The sequence below is a fragment of the Narcine bancroftii genome, chromosome 9, assembly GCF_036971445.1.
Source record: "Narcine bancroftii isolate sNarBan1 chromosome 9, sNarBan1.hap1, whole genome shotgun sequence".
Classification (NCBI taxonomy): domain Eukaryota; kingdom Metazoa; phylum Chordata; class Chondrichthyes; order Torpediniformes; family Narcinidae; genus Narcine; species Narcine bancroftii.
In genome coordinates this window covers 118,044,659-118,061,650 of record NC_091477.1, presented here as the reverse complement: position 1 = coordinate 118,061,650, position 16,992 = coordinate 118,044,659, and the positions used below count along the sequence as shown (strand labels likewise).

The window sequence follows — 16,992 nt, the reverse complement described above, 5'->3', positions numbered from 1 at the left end:
TCTGTGGAGGGGGAGGAACCTGAAGATGCAGCGACGGTTAAATGTTTTGAAGGAATGTAATGAAAATAAAGTAAAGTTCTTTAAACTTCATGCAAGAGAAGTTTGTTCAGTGTAAGTACAGTAGAGTATTTTTGTCCTTTAAACAGTTTATTCGTAATGTAGGTGTATTAGTTAGGTATTGCAAGAGTAAGTCTCAAGCAACCAGAAAATAGAAATCTGGCATCTACCAACCCCCATGGATTCCAGATACCAAGGGTTTTACTGTAATGAGTATTTGACTAATCCATGCATCTCAGGATTTAAAAAAATCCTAGCTACCTACGCTCAGGGAGAAAAGACTCAGACTCCCATTACTGTGACCAAACTGCCTGCTTCTGAGTTCTAACTCTCCATGACTATATGATTAACTGGCCAGCTTTGATGAAAGGTCTCGACTTAACAAATTTTCCTCTTCATGAATGCTTCCTGGCGTGACGAGTATTTCCAGCATTTACATTGTACTTCACAGCACCAACATTTTATTTCCCTCTTTCCCCTCACTATCATTTCTCTTTAGATCTCCTCCAGACAGTTCCCCCTCTCTCACCCAACACCTCCACCACTTGTGGCCTTCATAGTCTCCATCCTTTCTCAAGCCTTCCTTGCTCAATCCACCCTATTTGTCTTCTCTGGAAGCTAAAACCCGCCTGAATCTAATGTCTGCTGCTCTGAATAAAGTCTGCCAACCTGAAACATTAACTCCACATCTTGCACCACAGGTGCTATTTCCAGCATTTTCTATTCATATTTCAATTACTTATTTCAGTTCCCATTCTCACTGGTCTCTGGATGAAGAAGCTCTCCTGATATTAGATAGAAATGTAAAATCACAGAAATGTCTGCTGAGTTAGTTCTTCCAGCATTTCTGTGTTTTTACTACCTCTACAATCACGAGATCTCAAGATTTTTGTGTTAGCATTGTGAATAGAATAATTTAAAATGAGGACATGCAAGATGTGGAAGTATTGAAAAATTCCCTTGGTTTCTGTGTACGTCACAGCAGTACACACCTTCTAGCTGTGAGGACTCCCCTCCATGGACTTCATCTATATCTCCCGCTGACTAGAAAAGGGAACAACATGCTGAAGGACCCATCACACCCCAGAGGAAATTTCTTTACTCTCCTCTCGTTGGTGAAAGCACGTACCAATAGGCTGAAAGACAGTTTCTTGCCTGCAGCCATCAGGCTCCTGAATGAACCCCTCATGCTGCTCTTGATTGGTGCAAGCTTTTCACTGCAATTCTACTCTCTGTTAATTGTTCTCTGTACACAGCTGTATGAAACGCTAAAGGTAACCTCTTGATCTGTTCACAGAAGAATCCTTCAGATTGTCCTCAGTGTCTTGTGACAAATTAAAGTGAAATTTGATATGGTGAACCAGATCCAACTTGATTTTATTTTCTTGGACCACTTTGTCTGTCCTGTTGGGTACTTTCTGCCTTTATTTTGGAATCCACCATCTGCATTATTGAGGTGCAAATGGGGGTCTCGGTGAAGGTGAGAGGAGCCTGTTCTCAAGAGGATGTTGGGTTTATCCAGAACAACGTGTTGAGTAAGCAAGTGATGGCTTGGGAAAAAAAGTTGTTTTCAACACACTGTCTTCAAATGGCAGGGCAAGTGAATATTGCAAAACAAGAACCATTAGAAGAAAGAATTAACCCTTTAATCTCTGCCACTATTCATTAAGTTAATGGCTCCATTTTCCAGCTCAATTCTCATATTGCTTGATTACCTAAACATCCAGAAACATATCAATTTCTGTTTGAACAAACTGGCCGGCTATATCACAGTGTGGTACAGTTGCTGCAGAGAAATGGATCAGAGATTAATCCACAGGACCATCAGAGCGGCAGAGAGGATCAATGGAATCTCCCTCCGCTCCATTGATCTATTGGGATTGTTGTCTAAAAAGGGCTCATAAAATCATTGAGGATCCCTTCTACCCTGCACACAGCATCTTTCAGCTGCTCCCATTGGGGAAGAGATACAGGGGTATCAGAGACAGTACCACCGGGCTGAGCAATGGCCAAAGGTAACGAGGCAGCCTCGGGCAAGCATTGACATTGTGCCCTCCTCCCACTGTTAAAAAAAAACACACCAAAAAAAATCCCACTACACACCAAACTTGCTGCCCGACATATGATAGGAGCAGCTAATCAGGGCGGCTGGCGAAGCTGTCAGGTGGCGGCCGGCGGGGTTGTCAGGGAATGGGCAGCAGTGCTGTTAGCAAGCGAACAGCAGGGGCATCAGGGGCAGCCAGGCCACAAGACACATCAGCACGCAGCCGGGGCAGGCTGTAACAGACCCACTGGCTGCTCCAGCCCCACTGGCTGTTCTGGGCTGTTTCGGCCTTTGGGGCCATCCGTTGCACCAATAACTCAATGCAGGATTAACGAGCAAAATGGCCGTCCTCCCTACCCATAATCCCCCACGCAGCTGGAGCCGCTTCGTGTTTCCCTGGCTGGCACTGGCAGAGCGGTTCCAGCTGCGTGGGGGATTATGGGTAGGGAAGATGGCCATTTTGCCCATTGATGCTGCATTGCGCCACTGCCAGGTGCTCATGTGCTGGAACGGCCCAAAGAGACCTGTTGAGATGCTAGCCAAGAGCGACGCTCCAGGGCACTCAAGTAAGTGGGATGGAATCTGTTTTGGGCTAGTCCGCCTATGGACTCAGATAATGAGCAGGCAAGGTGAGGACAGTGGTGCCCAGGGTATATGCCCTAGTTGCCATACCCAAGATACATCTATGAGGCTGAGGAACCGCTTCTTCCCATGGGCAGTGAGAATGCTGAACGACCAAAGGAACTGCTCACACTGACCCTCCAAGACATTAATGAAACAATATTTATTTATAGATTAAATACTTCATCCGCATGTGTATTGTTTGTCTATATGTGTGTTATTTCTGATTATGAGTCGGTATGTTTTGCACCGAGGACCGGAGAATGCTGTTTCATCAGGTTCTATTTGTACAATCAGATGACAAATAAACTTGACTCAATTACTAAGCTTACACAACCCTCCAGCACACAGAATGAAAACAAAAGCTTCATCTCATTCTGGGTGAAGGAATATCTCATCTACTGAGTTCTCCAGGACTTATCCATCACTGAACCGTGACCTCTCTTCCACTCCTCAGCTCGAGGAAGTTTGTTTCCTTCGTCCTCACTCCTCGAATCTCATGTTCCCAGGAGGTTTCGCTGCTCTAAACATCAACAAATTCCAACCTGGTCCACTCAATCATTCCTCACCTGGCATGCAGCCGTCAGTCCAACAATCGTTTCTGGCACTCCCTCGACAGCAAGTATATCCTTTATATGTAATATTCCAGATGTAGTGTCACCAAGCCCCTCTACAATTGCAGAGAGTCCTTACACCTTGTCTCTCTAATTGCTTACTGCACTTGAGCTTTGCAACAGAAATATTTAAGACACTGTAGACAGGCATATGACAGGGAGGGTTGAAGGGATATAGACTATCTGCAGGCAGATAAATTGATATCATGGTCAGCAAAGATATTGTGGGTGGAAGAGTCTGTTCTGGTGTTGTACTGTATAATGTTCTCTATTCTATTCTTGACTAATAGGATAGATAATGTGGTTCCTTTATCTATTAAATGTGCATAAGATAACTAGGGTGCCTTTGAACATTAAAAAATTAGTTACTGATGGAAAAATGATAAAGTGCTCTGTTTCTCTGTGTTGTGCATCAAAATGAATCCATTCACTTTTCTCCTCATCCCATTGACAGAGTCCATACTTGTTTATTTAGTTTGATCGCCCATCCTCCTTTGTACTCTCAGACCCCTGATGCCTCAGCAGAAGGCATGGAAGTATGACATATGACCGCCCCACCTCACCCCAGCCAACTTGCTTAGCTGCTTCTCAACTCTGTACTAATTCTCAACTGAGAGTAGCCATTCCACGCTCACTCACCCCTCTCCCCCACCCAACCTTCCTCACAGCCCATTGAATCCTTGTTTTCTTTTCACCTCACGTACCTGTAATACAATTTTTTTTAATGCAGTCATGGGGGAGAAGTGCAGAAGAAACCAAAACCTGACTGCTTCAGAGAAGGGGGCCCATAAACTTTGTGCAGAGGGAGCCATGGACAAAAAAAAAATGTTGTGATGACTTCCAAAGGTTAAAGACTAATTAACTCCCTTTCTAATTTCTGCCTGTTAACTAATTCTCAATCTATGTTCATATATGTTGCCTCCAAGTCCCTGTCCTCTAATCTGGTTGACCAGCCTCAACATGTCCTAAGTGGAAAACATTGTGAAAACACTGGGCAATGAAGATTTGGCTTTCTGAATACTTTTGGGTGTATTTTATGGATTTTTTTTCCCAATCCTGAGACCTGCAAAGGCATCAAGTTATTAGATTGTGGTGACTAAGTTCCTTGACAAAGTATGTGGTCTGTAACCCAGAGATGTGAGATCACATCTCACAGTGACGGGTGGGGAATTTAATCTGAATACCAAATAAATCTGAAATTTGTCCTCAGCTGTGATAATGATGCAACCACTGGATCACTGGTTAAGAGACACATCTACAGGAGCATATCCACAGGGAAAACCTCACAATTCATATGTCGTGCCCTCATATGACTGGAATTATGTCCCTGGAGTAAACACTGAAGCTTGTGACTCAGGGGCACGAGAAGTCATCCAGCCAAATCCCAGCTACGCATTCCCTCAATCCAAATGAGATCAGTATCTTCACAGGCTTATATTAAAAATGAAGTCAGAATGGTGTTCACAAGATCAAGGAACAGAAGAAGGCCATTTGGCCCACTGAGTCTGCTCTGCAACTCCACCCTGAGCTTAACTACTCTCACATTTAGTTCCAAATTCTGGCCTTTTCCCTATATTCCTGATTGAGCTAATATCGCCATTTTTCACTGCAGCTTGTGGAAAATATTCCCGGATTTGTTCGTGTCATCCCATCCTTCTCTTTAGTAAAAGCACGCACAAATGCTGGAGGAACTCAACCGGTCTCACAGCATCTGTAGGCAGTAAAGATGTATTACTTATGTTTCAGGTCTGAGCCCTTCTTCAAGGAATAAGCAAAGAACAGGTAGGAATCAGAATAAAGGCTGAAGACTGGCTGGGTAGAGGACTTCAGACTGACAAATGGTGTTAATTGGATATGATGAGGAGAGGTTAGAATTCATTTTGACTCTGTGAAAAGAGGAAGAGAAAGAGAGAGAGAGAGAGAGAGAGAGAGAGAGACAGGTGGACAGAGTTGGGGGAAAGGTGACAGGAGGAAGAAGAGTAAGGGTGATGTTTTAACAGAAACTGGAGAATCATTGTTAATGCTATCCAATTGGAGGGTACCAAGATGGAAGATGAGTTGTTGTTCCTTCAATTTGCAGGTGGTCTCATTCTGACAGTGCATGAGACCATGGACAGACATGTCAGCAAGGGAATGGGTTAGGGAATTGAAATGGGTGGCCACTTGGAGATCCACGCCATTGCATCGGACAGAGCCGAGGTGCTCGATCCCAGTCTGCGTCCAGTCTCTTCAATGTAGAGGAGACCACAGCGGGAGCAATGGATGCAGTAGGTGACCTCTGCAGATTCACAAGTGAAATGCTGCTTCACTGGGAAGGACTGTTCAGGGCCCCGAATGGTGGTGAAGGAGAGAGGTATGGGCACAAGTGGAGTACTTCCTGCAGTCACAGGAGTAGGTGCCAATGGGATGATTGGTGGGGAGGGAGGAGTGGACAATGGAGTCACAGAGAGAGCGGTCCCTGCGGAAGGTAGAGAGGGGAGGAGATTCTATGGAATCTGCACTTGAACCTTCTCTTTATCTGGAGCAGAGCAGAAAGAATGTTCATGAAATCTCTTCAGGTTCCATTGCAGTAAACAACACTGTCTGTTCACTTATCAACAATATTCTAAGATTCTAGGAAACAACAGAAATGTTAAATTTAGGTAATGTTCTAGCAGAAATTGTCAATGTGGTTTAAAATACCAAGTATTCTATTTCACTATCAGTGTGAATCTGGAAGAGACCCAGATTATTCAGGTCAAAGATGACGGTCAGAAAGATCAAGGCTTTTTCTGCCATCAGAAATCAAAATGAAGCCAGAAATTATCACTCACTAATATGTTGTAAGTTGAGAAAATTTGGCTTTTGGCCTATCTTGAAACAAATCGCACGAGAAGAAACGACCTTGAAAATTTTATTTTACTATTCAGAATTCTTCTGATTGTTCATGGGTTGAGAATCTCAAGCAAGTTTGCATTTTTGTGCACTTAGAAACATTTAACCTGTTAAGCGCTGGTTTCAATAACCCTTTTGAGAGTACGCACCTGTCGAAAGCTTACAGGAATAATTGACCTAGCCACACGTTAATCGAGCCTGGGGCTGTTTATGGAAAACAAGTTGCCCAATGGTTTTCCTGTCACATCAGACCAACCCATGCTGTGGGCATGAACAACTTCACTTGCTATTTACTTTTTGTTGAAACACCTACCTGCTTTGTTGCTCACATCTGGACGAAAGGCTTAGGCCCAAAATGTTGGTTATCCTTCATTTCCTATTAGATGCTGCGGGACCTGCTGAGTTTTCCCAGTACTTTAAATCATAGCATCTGCTGTCTTTCCTGTTTTACCTCCCGTGCTAAGAAGTGTTTTGGAGGAAACTTTACTTGAAGCCCTATGAACTGGTTAACTTCTGCCTGAAAGGGTTATGATAGCACAATCCTACAGCGCAACTGGATCAACAATGATGTGCAGTATGTGCAGGTTTGAGGAACAAGTGGTGTGGTTGGCATTGCGGTTAGCGCAACATTGTTACGGTGCCAGGGTTCGAATCTGGTGCTGTCTTTAAGGACAGTGTAACCTATCTCTGTGTCTGCGGGGGTTTCCTCTTGGTGTTCCAGTTTCCTCTCACCCTCCAAAATGTATGGGGGTTGCAGTTAATTGAGTCTAATTGGGTGGCACAGACATATGGACCAGAAGAGGCTATTACCGTGCTGTATGTCTAAATTTGAATTTAAGTGGTCCAACAAGAACGTGAGCAAGTAGACTTTCTTTGATTGACTCAGATGCACAAGTTTCCATGATTCCATGGAATCTGCTCTTTAACTTTTTTCCAAACTGTAATTCCAAGTGATTATTGCCACGTTTATGAGAAATTGGAGATTTGTGCTATGCTCCCCTTAAACCTTGGAACTGGACTTCACAAGTAAAAGTGTAATGCATTTGCCATCATTAATGTCAGTAAATTTGTCCATTGTTCTTTTGTATATGATAGTAAACTCTAATTTATCATCCATCCTTAAGTAAGGAAAACAGATCCACGTGTAGAGCTTGAGGGTTGCCCTATGCAGTTGCAGTGAGGCATTCTGACTTTCATTCTCCCAGTCAAGGGAGAAAGAACATAGAACATAAAAGGCCTGGAATGCCTTGCCAGGGGTAGTGGTGGAGGCTGAAACATTAGGGATATTTAAGAGACATTTAGATAGGCCCATGGATTGAAGAAATATAGAGGATCACGAGGTAGGAAGGGTTTAGTACTTTTTATTTTGGTAGGAATATGTAGGTCAGCACAACATCGAGGGCCAAAGGGCCTGTACTGTGCTGTAATGGTCTATTTTCTATTAAACAGCATGTTGAGCATTAGGGTTAATTTCCAGACAATGATCTCCTCCCAAAACAGATAACTATTTTGGAATGCCTGCCCATCCCACACATGCACGCCCGGGGAAAGTTTCACATTGGAGGGTTGCAATGAGACAAAGGAATCCGACAATCATACAGTCTGGCTGCAGATAGGAGACAACCCAACCTCCTCTTTTGCTTAGGTCATTCCAGCTTCCTCCTAGCTGTTCGCTCAGTTAGAAACCTTAAAGAATTTATTTTCTGTTCAAGATCCATTCTCTCATTCAAATGCTGCAACACTGGTTGGAAAGGCAGAATGTTGTCAGTCCGGTCGAGACTGCCATCTGACACCTCACTCTTTGTTTGAGAACCACAGAGGGTGAACATACCTGGGCCTGACCTTTTCCTCACCTGAATGGGGATGAGTACTAGTTGTGGAGGGACCTGGTAGGTTGGACCTTTGGTACTTTGTTAAAAGCCTTGTGTTCAAACATATAATCTCAGAGTTTTCAATGCTGAATCTGACTTCCCAAACCAGTGTCAAATGTGTCCTGTAGTGTCAAAGAAGCCATCTTCCAAGGAAGATCCTTCCTAACAATCCTCAACGTGCAAACGAACAAATGAGTGAACTTAAAAACATGTGCAATGCACCCCGGAGCTTGTAAAAAGCTTTGAAAAAACAAGACATTTTACTTCATATGTTTCAGTGGAGAACAATCAGTCCTGGAGACATGCTGAATATTCCCCTTATCACAGCCAGACGTGTGTGCATGTTCTCCATCATAAATAACCAACACTTTGATCTAAAAGAATGGCTCAAGCTTGAGAATTCCCCAAGATGGGTAATAACCTATTTAGTTCCCCTTGGGATCATATAGTTTCAATAAACTTGCCCATTATTCTTTCTATTGAATTTCAGTGAACATAAGGCTAACATGCACTACTTTATTTTTCCTTCATCTAAAGAATCAACCCTATAAATTTTCACAGAATGGCTAAAAAGGCATCCAACATGATAAAGAAACCCCATTACCCTGGTGATGCTCTCTACTCACTGCTATCTTCAGAACCCTGAAGACCGGCATCACTAGGTTTCAGAGCAGTTTGATTCCAACAGCGATCAGATCTTGAACTTTCCTCTACTATCCTAACCATACCACTATTCCAGGACTGTCAAAGATACGTCTGCATTACAACGCAGCACAGCCCCTTCAGCCCATGATGTTGTGCCGACCTATGTAAACCTACTCCACCACAATCTAACCTTTTCAACCTCACACCTCTATTTTCACAAGATACAAGAGCAGAAGCAGGCCAGTCAGATTTGATCTTTATCACTCACCCACCTCTCCCCGCCATAATCCTTGATGCTCTGACTAATTAAAGACCTGTCAGTTTCTAGCTTAAATACACTCGTCGACCTGGCTTCCACTCCCTCCTTAGTCAACAAGTTCCACAGACTCACGAGCATCTGGCTGAAGACATTTCTGTTTTAAATTGATGCCCTTTTAACCTGAAAATTGTGGCCTCTTGTTCTGGCCTCCCCTACCTTTCTTACAGGACAATTTTTCTCAAATCTGGAACAGTGTATAAAACACTGTATCTTTTATATGTAACATTTGTTCCCTCCTACTGGATCATTGTGTCGTGTTTACTGCTTGTTAGTAAGCTTCACGTGGCTGTGCAGCTACAGCAACAAGAATGTCGGTGAATCTGTCCGATGTACTTATGAATATGATAATAAACTCTCGTCGTCATTTTTCCTCCTAAAATATGGAAAGCAGATCCATATGTCATGCTTGAGGTATATCCTGTTCAGTTGCAGTGAGGCATTCTGATGTCCGTTCTCCCAATCAAGGGAGATGCAAGGAGAGATAAATGGGCAGTTAAAAAATAAATGCATCAGAAATTAGGTAGAGTGGCAAAGCAGGCACGTGGCACACTGACCTCCACCAGACAGAGCACTGTGCAAAAGCAAGGAAGCCATGTCACGGCCGTATAAACCGCACTTGGAATACAGTGTGCAATTTGGTCACCCTATTACAGGAAGGATGCGGAAGCTTTAGAAAGAAGACAGAATGGTTTACCAGAACATTGCCTGGTCTAGTGGGTAGACGTTATGGGGAGAGATTGGACAAACTTGGGCTGTATTCTTTGAAGTGTAGGAGGTGAGGAAAGGCCTGATAGAAGTTTATAAAAGCATGAGGGGCTTTCATAGTGCAGTCTATATCCTTACCCCAGGATACAAGCATCACTTCCTAGAAGACATACATACTAGGTGAAGTGGAGAAAGTTAAAGGGGCAAATATTTTACACAGCGAGTGGTGGGTTCCAGGAGGGTTCTGCGAGGAGCAGTGGTGCAACCAGATACAATGGCAGCATTGAAGAGGCCTCTAGATGGACCCATGAATATAAATGGAATGTAGGGATATACAAGCCGTAGATTTTTAGCTACATTTTGACATCAAGCTCAGCACAGAAACATGGGCCAAAGGGCCCGTTCACATGCCGCACTGTTCGATGTACTAGGGTGGGACCTCAAGAAAGAAGAGAGAATGGGATCAAATGAACTCTAGCATTTTAGGTAAAATCATATCTCCACCAAACATACATTTTACCAAAGATCGAATTTGATAATAAAGAAATAAAGAATTCTTATCAATTCCAAAATCTTCCTTCATCTGATTAAAAGACAATAACTTACCCTCTTTAAAACAATCTCCCAAATTTTTCACACCTTTAAATCTCCAATTCAATAAACTTTGATTATGTATTGAAAAAGAAATAAGTTGATTATTATACAACAGAGTCAAAGCCAATAATTTACCCCTAGAGCCTATCATTTTATTTTTCTTTATCCATAACTTCATTAATTATATTTTTTATTAATAAGTGGCTGTTATACTCGGAATATTTACATTTCAATTTATATTGATTAGATTTTAATATGTATATTTAATGCTTTTTTTAATATGTCATATATTATTTGTTTTTTGAACAAATAAATAAAGTTTAAAAAAAAGTGAACTCTAGCACATAAACCCCAGTGTTATTTTTAATTATTTACAAGATATTCTCATTTATTGTTCATCCTTCCTGACTTCTGAATTTAAGACCCTTTCGAGTCTTGCATTTTGTGACATATTCCTGACAATAAGTTCTGATTCAGATTTTGAAGACCCAACTACATTAATGGGTCCAGAGTCATATACAAGCTGATGGCATTCCTGAAGGGTTTTCCTGGATCTGGTAGTCATTATCAAGTCTATTTGTTTAATTTCTCCATATTTATTTCTTTCCTTCACTTCTGCATTGATGGGATCAAATCAATGCATATTATTCATTGGTCCAGAATGCTAACAGCTGATCCAAAAAAAATTTGACACATTACACTCGAGAAAACAACAAGCAAAGAGGCATTTGAACTGAGGAAGTTTATCTTTACTCCACATTTTATTCATTGTGATACAAGTCGGGCAAATGATCATATTTCATGAGGTGATATACATATGTAGCACATCATTAGAGGAGTGGGGTTAATGCACAACATAAGACTTAATTATTACCCACTTGTGACACAGCTGCACCTGGTTAGGAAGAGTGCTAAAGCCAGTCTGGACAATACAAGCAAACAATATATAGCAAGGGGGTTGGGTAGACCGGTATTATTCCAGGAACAGCTTCTTCCCACGGGCAGTGAGAATGCTGAACGATCAAAGGATCTGCTCACACTAACCCTCCGAGACTCTCATTTGTACAAAACAAAATTCATTTATTTGTCAATATGAATACTTGTCCTACATAGGTATGTGTGTTCGGTCTGGTTGTGAGTCTGCATGTTTTGCACCGAGGACTGGAAAATGCTATTTCTTCAGGTTGTACTCATGCAATCAGATGATAATAAACTTGGCTTGACTTGATTATGGGAAAGGGGTGGGATAGAGATCTCAAAGAAATTGGAAATACTGGTTTGGTGTAAAAGATTGCAGACATCATTGTTTTTTTTTAAAAAAAATAAACCATACTGACCAAAATACATACAGACATTTTTCTCTTGAATATATACAGTGTCATTTTTTCCCCCCTCCCTCCCTCTCCCCCCCTTCCCATTTATTCAAAGTTCAATCTATAAGATACATTAGACCTATTAACAATGTCGTCACTTAATAAAATAAACAAGAAATTTTTATCTTTTACTTTTATATATTGAGTCAGTTCATTTCGTTGTCTTCTCCTTCTGTCATTTTAGGTGGTGGAGGTTCACGGTAGGATTTCTCTATTGTATTTCATGTACGGTTCCCATATTTGTTCGAATATTGTGATGTTATTTCTTAAATTATATGTAATTTTTTCTAATGGAATACATTTATTCATTTCTATGTACCATTGCTGTATTCTCAGGCTCTCTTCTAATTTCCAGGTTGACATTATACATTATCATAATAAATATGATTTTTGTGCTCCATTCAAATCGAGTCCAAATTCTTTATTTCTTATATTACTTAGAAGAAAGATCTCTGGATTTTTTGGTATGTTGCTTTTTGTGATTTTATTTAATACCTGATTTAGATCTTCCCAAAACTTTTCCACTTTCCCACATCCCCAAATTGCATGTACTGTTGTTCCCGTTTCCTTTTTACAGCGAAAACATCTGTCGGATACTGTTGGGTCCTGAAGACATCATTGTTGAAGTAAAAACACAACATTGGTCAAACATATAGCAAAGATAAAGATACATAAGCAATGTTTCAGACTTGAGGTCAAAGGGAGCAGCGGGGGGGGGGGGGGGGTTGGGTGGGGGCAGGGGGAGGAGTACGGACCCAACAGCAGGAGGTAATAAGGTAGGTAGGTGGAGTGGGAACAAGATCTAAACATAAAGATAAAAAGTTAAAAATGGGAAAAGTTATGCTCCGGAACTATGAGAAATACAATAAACATGAGGTTACGCATGATACAATATAATTGGTTACACAGGCTATATATCACGCCCCAAAAGTTAAATAAATGGGACCCAACATTATCAGACAGATGTTTTCGCTGTAAGAAGGAAACAGGAACAACAGTACATGCAATTTGGGGATGTGGGAAAGTGGAAAAGTTTTGGGAAGATCTAAATCAGGTATTAAATAAAATCGCAAAAAGCAACATACCAAAAAATCCAGAGATCTTTCTTCTAAGTAATATAAGAAGTAAAGAGTTAGGCCTCAAACTGGATGAAGCACAAAAAAGATTTATTATGATAGCCTTGGCTGTAGTAAAATAATGTATAATGTCAACCTGGAAGTGAGAAGAGAGCCTGAGAGTACAGCAATGGTACATGGAAATGAATAAAGGTATTCCATTGGAAAAAATAACATAGAATTTAAGAAATAACATCACAGTATTCGAACAAATTTGGGAACCGTACATGGAACACAACAGAGAGGGCCTACCGCGGACCTCCACCCCCTAAAATGATAGAATGAGAAGAAGACGAAATGACCTGACCCAGTGTATAAAAGGAGATGACACCAGTTTCTTGTTTATTTCATTGTTTTGTATATGTTGAACATTTAGTGGGTGGGAAGGAGGGGGGGGGGGGGAGAAGGGGAGAAAATGACACTGTGTATACTCAAGAGGGAAATGTTTGTGTGTATTTTGGTTAATATGGTCCATAGTGTGAAAAATTTAAAAAATATTTAAAAAAGAGAAGGGAGAGAGGAGGGATGGCTCTCTGAATGGAAAAGGAAGGGGGAAGAGAGTTGGAGGAAAGAAGACAAAGGGAAGGGAGGGAGAACAGAGAGTGGGCTAGCAGACACTGGAGAAGTCGATGTTAATGCCATCTGGTTGGAGAGGGCCCAGACAGAAAATCAAGTGCTGTTCCTCCAATTTATGGGATAGTACATGAAGCCATGGACAGGAATTAGACATCCTAGCTTTAGTCAAAAGCAGGCAGTAATTTTCAGTCACGACACAGGCGTTTTGTAGCCAGATCTGTTCAAATTGTTGGCACCTTCAGTTATTTCTCAGAAAGGATATATTGGCTTTGGAGTAAATGAAGCAAAGATTAAACCCAGAATGGAGACTGCAGAGGGTGGAGGCATGAGGAGCATCATTGGGAGAGTGAGAGATACAATTGGAAGAGATCATCATGAGAGATTGACTATCGTTTTTTGCTCTGTGACCTGATCAGTTCCTCCAGTAGCTTGTGTTGAGCTGAATACCCAGAATAATGGTGAGACAAAGAGCTGAATCAGAACATAGAACACCACAGGAGCAGGCCCTTCGCCCCATGTGATGGTGCCCAATGTGATGTCCAAATCAACCCTGCCGATAGATTCCACTCCATCCATTTTGTGGTGCTGTGAATGGTTGAGGATGAGACCTCTACGAGCACAGAAAATTAAGAAATGATCTGCTGCTTAAACTAGGGTAGACAGAGAAGAATAGTTTACTCTGGAGGGATGGAACATTGAAGTTAGAGTCAGGTTATCCAGACTCATTTCTCACCTTTCCTCTTATCATAACCAATTAACACAATTTGTCAGTTAGTCTGGACTCTTCCCCCTCCCATTCTTCGCCCTTTCGTTTCCCAGCCTTTCATTCAGATGCTGTGTTTCTTCACTTATACCTTGAGGAAGGGCTCAGGCCCGAAGAATTGGAAATATATCTTTATCTCCTGTGGACGCTGTGAGGCTGGCTGAGTTCCTCCAGCATTTTTCCTGTGTTTTGATTACAATTACAGAGTCTGTAGACTTTTGTGTTTTCATGAAGCCATAAAAAGTCCAAGGTAACTCTCTCCCAAAACATTCAAAATGGAAATAAAATAGAAAATGCTAGAAATACACAGAAGTATATCATGTAATCATGTATATTATATTTTTAATGTATGATTATGCAACCTTTGGATCGATGGAGAAGAGATCAAGATAAATGTTTTGGATCAATGGCCTCCAATTAACAACCTGAAATTATGATTCTGCTTCTCTTTCCACATAACCTGTCTGACCTGCTAAGTGTTTCTTCCATTCTACTTTACTTCAGGTTTTCAGTACCTGTAGTATTTGCAATATGTAGCTTCAATTTGATAAAGATACAGCTCTCCAAATCAAACAGGTAAATGGCTTGCTGGAGATAAGGAAATGGCACATAGGTCGAGTTGTGGCCACCATAGATCAGCCATGCTCATACTGAATGGCAGGGCATGAATGAGGGGCCGAAGAGCCTATGTCTGCCTCTTTTTTCTTGAGTTCATCCTGAATGACTGGTTAGGCATCTGGGGGGGGGATGCGAATCATCACATTGTTGGATGATTTTAGGGAGGTTGAGTAGCCCAGTTTGCATCCCTGTAGTTTAGACATGTGACATCAACTTTCCCCACTCTTCTGCACAAAGTAAGTTTCTTTCAAATCAAGTTATTGTCAACCCTGACCAAAACCACTTCAGTAAAACTAAGAGTTAACTGCAAGGCTGACCAGGGAAGTAGTTCACGAGGGAATGAAATTACTGATGATAATCCGTACGTTTCAAAGTACTCAGATGCATAATGGAAGACTAGTGAGGCAATTATCCAAAAACCCATTCACAGATTCTCCTGCAGCCACTCAATGTAATGGCCCATAAGTTTCTGGCCAATGGCAAAATTAGTCGGCCATGTAATGAACATCAGGACGCCGTGAAAGCAATCCTCGAAATGCTCGAGGGCCACTCGGACGCCAGCTCTCCGCAGCCTCGTGGCGTACATGATCCCATCGTCCCTCAAGACGTCAAACTCACAGGTCACAAGGTAGGTGGGTGGCAGCGTCCTGAGCTTCTCGTCCCCCGCCAGGAGCGGAGCGGCCCTTGGATCGAAGACCCCGGGTACGACGGTGGAGGGGGCGCCCTGGTTTGCCCGGATGGGCGAGGTGTACTTGTACTCCTTCCTGAATTTCTCCGGGAGAAGGACACTCCAGTCTACCAGGCTGCTCAAGCCCTTGGCTTCAAGGGTGGTGTGGGCATTAGTCATCATGTCTTTGAGTAGCGACTCGTCACGGCTAAAATATTCACTCCAGAACCTGACCATCAGGGTCTTGGGCAGGATGGGCATATGTTCATTTTGTTGATAGGAGGGAGTTTTGAAGTCAATGGTCTGCAGTGCAGGGTAGACCAATGCTTGAATCTTGATCCCCACTTCAACCTCAGGGTCTCCCTGGATCTGCAAAACATCTATTATTACTTGGTGCCCACAACCAAGTAAGTATACATGCACTTACACCACAAATGATTTTTTTTCTTCTGAAAAGAAATAGGATTCAACAATTAGTATAGTAGTTGTCAGCACTGGTGACTTGGGTTCAAATCCATCACTCTCGATAAGGAGTTTGCACGCGCTCCCTGTGATTGCATGGGTTTCTTCCAGGTGCTCTGGTTTCCTCCCATGTTCCAAAGATGTACCGGGTTAGAAGGTTTACATTTTTTGATATTCATACAAACAGCACGGGAGCCCATGCTACCTGAATTCCCCAATTAACCTACAACTCCGGTACCTTGCAAAATGTGCAGACGTGGTAGGTTCATTAGGGTAGTTGGGTAGCACAGGCTTGTGGGCCAGAAGGGTCTGGTACTGTGCTGTAGCCTAAATTTTAAAAATTAAGGTTGATTGGGCACGTGGCTGTATTTTGGGGACGTGTCTCATCGGCCAGAAGGGCCCTGTTAGTGTTCTGTACCCTAAATGTTTTTTTAAAAAAGAAACAAATCTGAAATGGAAACTCTAAGTATGAAGGACTCAAGTCACTTCCTGCCTGGATTTGATTAAGCATCTCCCCCATGTTTGCAAGTTGCTTCGCAGCAGGAGTCCCGAGAATGGGGCTCAAGCACCAATCCTGGTCTTTATCATGTGGTACATAGCAGAGTTATGCTACCAGATTGATAACTCCAAAGGTGGCAATGAATAACCCTGGGATATGACTCAACGAAGCTCTGGGTTGTTAAATGAAGCCACCTGGTTCACTACTGTCCCACATGTGACTCCAAACCCTTTGCAATGTGGTAACCCTCTGAAATAAAGACAATTAAAGACAGGCAATACACAGATTCACCAAACTGAGGGTCCTCGGCATTATCAAAAATAAAAGTGTGTTAAACCTCCTTCTTTTGGGGTACATGATGAACAAATGGGCCCACTTCCCTTCACTTCTCAAACTCAACTGGGCCAGCCACACAAATACTGCAGCCACAGGAGCAAGTAGGAGACTAGATGTCCACTCCTAGTGACTCAACTGACCCCCTCCAAACCCTTCCCCCACCTATAATGAGGAAGTAAGCAGCAAGTTTGCAATAACGCTGGACGATTTCAGTTCCAGCGAAACAGTGCAGTTCTCTT

At 42.2% G+C, this 16,992-nt stretch overlaps 1 protein-coding gene and 1 long non-coding RNA gene across 3 annotated transcripts in view; one reads left to right on the top strand and one right to left on the bottom strand.

Annotated features, from left to right (window-relative positions):
- Positions 1 to 16,992, top strand: part of LOC138742708 (uncharacterized) — a 42,324-nt gene continuing 25,332 nt past the window's right edge. Inside the window, exon 1 of the long non-coding RNA XR_011344367.1 lies at positions 1 to 111. This is a non-coding gene — a long non-coding RNA (uncharacterized lncRNA). The remainder of the gene's footprint in view (positions 112 to 16,992) is intronic.
- LOC138742707 (arylacetamide deacetylase-like) overlaps positions 13,035 to 16,992 on the bottom strand; it is a 37,315-nt gene continuing 33,357 nt past the window's right edge. For both annotated transcript variants that reach the window (XM_069897461.1, XM_069897462.1), the window contains one exon: positions 13,035 to 15,825. In XM_069897461.1, coding sequence (XP_069753562.1) covers positions 15,214 to 15,825 — 612 coding nt within the window. In that variant the 3' untranslated portion in view covers positions 13,035 to 15,213. The remainder of the gene's footprint in view (positions 15,826 to 16,992) is intronic.